The sequence below is a fragment of the Epinephelus moara genome, chromosome 17, assembly GCF_006386435.1.
Source record: "Epinephelus moara isolate mb chromosome 17, YSFRI_EMoa_1.0, whole genome shotgun sequence".
In the NCBI taxonomy this organism is placed as follows: Eukaryota; Metazoa; Chordata; class Actinopteri; order Perciformes; family Serranidae; genus Epinephelus; species Epinephelus moara.
The window spans coordinates 19,590,539-19,595,134 of NC_065522.1; the positions used below are offsets into that span (position 1 = coordinate 19,590,539).

At 42.5% G+C, this 4,596-nt stretch overlaps 1 protein-coding gene across 1 annotated transcript in view; it reads left to right on the top strand.

Moving 5' to 3' along the window:
- The first annotated feature begins 486 nt into the window (after positions 1-486).
- The window catches only part of LOC126404527 (macrophage mannose receptor 1-like), a 5,447-nt gene continuing 1,337 nt past the window's right edge, over positions 487-4,596 (top strand). The window contains exons 1-7 of the mRNA XM_050067801.1: positions 487-625; positions 778-816; positions 917-955; positions 1,986-2,330; positions 2,504-2,845; positions 3,337-3,428; positions 3,780-3,893. Coding sequence (XP_049923758.1) covers positions 786-816; positions 917-955; positions 1,986-2,330; positions 2,504-2,845; positions 3,337-3,428; positions 3,780-3,893 — 963 coding nt within the window. The 5' untranslated portion in view covers positions 487-625; positions 778-785. The remainder of the gene's footprint in view (positions 626-777; positions 817-916; positions 956-1,985; positions 2,331-2,503; positions 2,846-3,336; positions 3,429-3,779; positions 3,894-4,596) is intronic.

A 4,596-nucleotide genomic window follows, 5' to 3' on the forward strand; every position in this document is an offset into this window, starting at 1 on the left:
GAAGTTATGGGTTCTTGAGGCAAATTTGTTCCTCATGAGGAGAGGCATCTCTGTGCAAAGTTTCATGTCTCTACAGCATACAGGGCATGAGATATGCCCATTCAAAGTTTGCAATTTCAATCGGTTGCTATAGCGCCCCCCTTTGGCCAGTTGATGTAATATTGCTTCATTCGCATCCTCCCATGACCCTCTACCACTGTGCCAAATTTCACATGGATTGACCAAGTCAGTGAGGAGAAAAACGTGGAACAGACACACAGACAGAGTTTTCGTCATTATATAGTAAGAGGATTAACAGCAGTGAAACCAACACACAATCAGTGGTTTTGAGATTTTTAATATTTTTTCTGGTAATCCTACACACACAACAATAATTTTTAATATAGTCAGATATTTTAGAATTCAGGAACAAGCTTGGTAAGACTTGCACAGCAACACTGACGCACAACACAAGCACAAAGGTGGGCAACCAGACGTCAGGATCTGGTAAACAAATCTCCTTGGGTTTCCCTGTCACTGCTGATCCAGTTTTGCATGAAATGACTAAACTTTCCATAAATGTTCCTAACGCATCACCTGAGCTCCTGAACAGAGCTGGTTGAAGAAGCTTTCATCAGCAGGAGCGGTAAGTCCTGTTACACATACACAGCATGTTCTAGTCGATATTAATAACGGACCACATTATGTTTTCTCTTCCTTTCTGAGTATGATATACTTATGGTCTGATATAAGTGAAGATATGCTGTGCAGTATGATTTTTATTCTTCTGGTTTGCAGATTAAATAATGTGGCTACAAAGTGTCATCCCCTTCATTGGTAAGAACAATGTATAAGTTATTGGAACAATAGTTTTTCATATTATTGACTGTAATAGTTGTTGAAAGATGGAAATAACACAGTCTGCTTTTTCACATAGGGATTCTCCTTTTGTTTCAGAGGACCACTGCTTATCTGAGTGAGTAACTGTTCAAAGCAATTAAATTTTACATTCTAACCACTGTTAAACATGTTCTGTTTATTTTATTATTAATAATGCGTGACAAAAGGTAACATATGCTTTCAAAAACACATAATGTGAAGACGTGGTGAAAATGCAGAGTAGTTAGAAGGGCATTGCTAAAGAGCATGGAAATACAAAATATTACAACTATTACAATCAATTTGCCTAATGGTTTTAATCATCTGATACGTTTGTTTTGGAGAGAAAGAGACCTTTGTGGATTATTCGTCTCCCGGTGAAAATTCTTGAATTACTATCTTATGTCATTAGAGAAAAAAAAGTGACCACACATTAGCATGTGTTGGACTAGTCACTGTCTGTCTGTGGATAATTTGGCTTGCTGTAAACACTTCCTGAACATCTGGATCAGAAGGTGAGCAAATCATGAGCGAAATGGGGTGAGCGGTAGAGCGTGGTCCAAGACAGTTATAACCGACCAACACTTGGCCATAGCACAACACAGCACCATGTCAAGTGGGCTGAACCCGAGCAAAATTTCTGATTTACTATCCGAACCTGGTCTGACCCCTTTGGGTCTGACGGGTCGTGTCAGGCTTGGGTCGGGTATCCACACTTCGGTGAGCACACAGTAGCATGTTGTGGGTGTGCCTCCAAGATGCCGAACAGCTTCAGAGAAGCACTGATTTGTAAATTACTTTACTCAAGTGGCAATAATCGCATGGTCCACCTGTTTTGGAGAGGAAGACACGCCCTCATTAAAACATGATCCAAATACAGTAAATACAAAGTTTGTCTTGAGACTGTCACAGAGGTGTTGATTCTGCGGTATTTCAGGACGCCCCTATTCCCTTGTTGTGCCTCCGCAACGTAGCATCATGTTTTCGGGTTGTCTGTCTGTCCGTCCCGTTCTTGTGAACTTGCTATCTCAGGAACATCTGAAGGGAAATTTTTTAAAATCGGCACAAATGTCCAACTCTAGTTTCGATGTGCTCCCTTTCATAAATGTCTAAACTTCTGCCCAAAGCACCTCAGCAGTACCACCACGTCGACATCGCCCTGACCTGGTATGAAGCTCAGAGCTTCTGCAGACTCAAGTTCACCGACCTGGCCACTGTGGACAACATGAGCGTCAAGAACGAGCTGGTCAGTGTGCTGGGCAGTCATGTGACATACAGCTGGATCGGGCTTCGGAAAGGAACGACTCCCAGGTGGATGTGGTCCGATGGCAGGGGCAGAGCGCACTTCACCAAGTGGGCTGAAGGTGAACCGAACAACGTAGGAGGTGATGAGGATTGTGCCGAGATGGTTGCGGATGGCTTGTGGATAGACATACGGTGTGGAGAGGACAAAGGTGTTATGTGTTATGACCGTGAGTAAATGATACACAGTGACTAACAGTAGAGAACAGCTTATTTAGATTGGTTATATTTTTTAATTGTATTAAATGTCATCTTACATCAGTCATGTTTAATCTCTGTCTTGCTTTGCCGAAGAAAGACCTGAAATTAATTTATGCTACCACCTCATTGTCTACCTCTTTAGGCCTGCAGGACGGCAAGCAAGCGTATGTGTATTACTCACAGAGGAGAACCTTTGTTGACAGCCAGGAGTTTTGCAGAAGTAGGCACACTGACATGGCCTGTGCAAGCACTGAGGCGGATAATTCACAGATTTCCAGTACTGCCGGAACATCAGAAAGCAACAAAGTGTGGATCGGTCTGTTCAAAGATGCCTGGATGTGGTCAGATGGAAAAGAAACCTCCTTAAGGTTCTGGCTGAGTGGCTCGCAGTCTTGGGGAGACTGTGCTTCTGTTGCAGTGGCACAGCAGGGACGCTGGATCGGAGCTGATTGTAACCAGAAGGCCACGTTTGTCTGTCAGGGCGGTGAGTAAATGAAATGCAGAATTAATTAATGAATTCCTGGACATGCTACTGAAGTGATTTTTAGTTAGAAGGAGTCAGCTGAGCACATTTTGACTTTTGAGCAGTAGCCGCAAAAGTCCCGACACATCCTCACTCCGACCTCGTCACATATCGACGTTTGGTCATGGACTTTCCACGTCCACATGCGACATGCAAGGTACCCTGGGTGCGTTCGTTGTTGACGTTCTGGGACACCGTGTCAAGTTTTGCCTGTAGCATGCATTGTCTTCTTTCAAAATACAATTCTGTCTTCACAGGAAATGAGCAGTTTACATACAGTCTCTTTCAAAATAAAAGCACTACACCAGTACACCAACGTGAATTGACGTTTTTAAAAAGACGTCGCCTAAGATGCTTAAAAAAACTACACTACATCTCTGTTTTTCACCAAATCCTTCTACATTTCCCGGCAGTCATCACTAACAGTATGATTCTGTGTTGGGATGCTGCAGGTCTTAAGGTAAAGAAGAGGGTAATAAGGCTGAAGCTGCACTCTGATGTTGACCTCACTGACTCCACACTCAGTGATGAACTCCTGAAAAAGGTAAAAAGAAATATGTGTACTTGTTCTGTGTATTTAAAATAGAGAGAAGATGAGACTGTTGTTTCCATTAGCAACCACTTTCAGGTTAATTATAAAACACATTCTACTTGTTTATACACTCACTGGCCACTTTATTAGGTACACCTTGCTAGTACCAGGTTGGACCCCTTTTGCCTTCAGAACTGCCTTAATTCTTGGTGTCATAGATTCAACAAGGTGAACTGGCCACTCAGCTTTTATCTCAGCTTTTCAAAACTTGAGTGATTAACAGATACATTAATGTCACAGAGATGGGAAGGTAAAGCTACATCTGGAGACTATGACACTTTTAACATTGCTATTTGCCCTCAGTTGGAGACGATCCTGAGAGAACAGCAGCTGACTGATTTCCATCTCAGCTGGCGAAGTGACAAAAATTCACTCATCTTCCATCGTCATGAGCAGTCGGAGGTCGCAGAGAGACAGGTGAGTGTAGCCTCTTGATCTCAGAAGACTCTTCGACCACAGACATCTTTGACATTTTTGAGTAGGACTGAATTAAAATGATAAGTTAGCTTATCTTGAATGAAATCATTTGAACACCAAACGGCACCACTAATGGTTGTACTAAACTAATTAAGTTTGTCATCAGATTATAAAAGTGTGTGTGTGTGGGCTTCAAAACTAGTAGCTAGGGTGCACTAGGGCCCGTCATAATAACGTGCGCTGGGGCCCATTGTAACTACCTTACGCCACTGGCCTGTTCAGTAATCCGTCAGGGGAAACATTCACATTCATTCACGTTCTTGGTTCAGTCTTGTTTTTTGGCAACATTTTGTTACTCAAAAGCCAAATTTGGATGTCAAAGTGTAAGCCTTTAACTCAGTCAGTGGTCATGAACAAAAATATATTTTGCTATTCATGACTCTGAGCGGGTGACCAAACTGAGACTGCAGTAATTCATAGCACATCTTACTATCTTACTATATAATGACGAAAACTCTGTCTGCGTGTCTGTGTGTGTCTCTGTTCCACGTTTTTCTCCTCAATGACTTCTGCAATCCATGTGAAATTTGGCACAGTGGTAGAGGGTCATGGGAGGATGTGGATGAAGCAATATTACATCAATTGGCCAAAGGGGGGCGCTATAGCAACCGATTGAAAGTGCAAACTTTGAATGGGCATATCT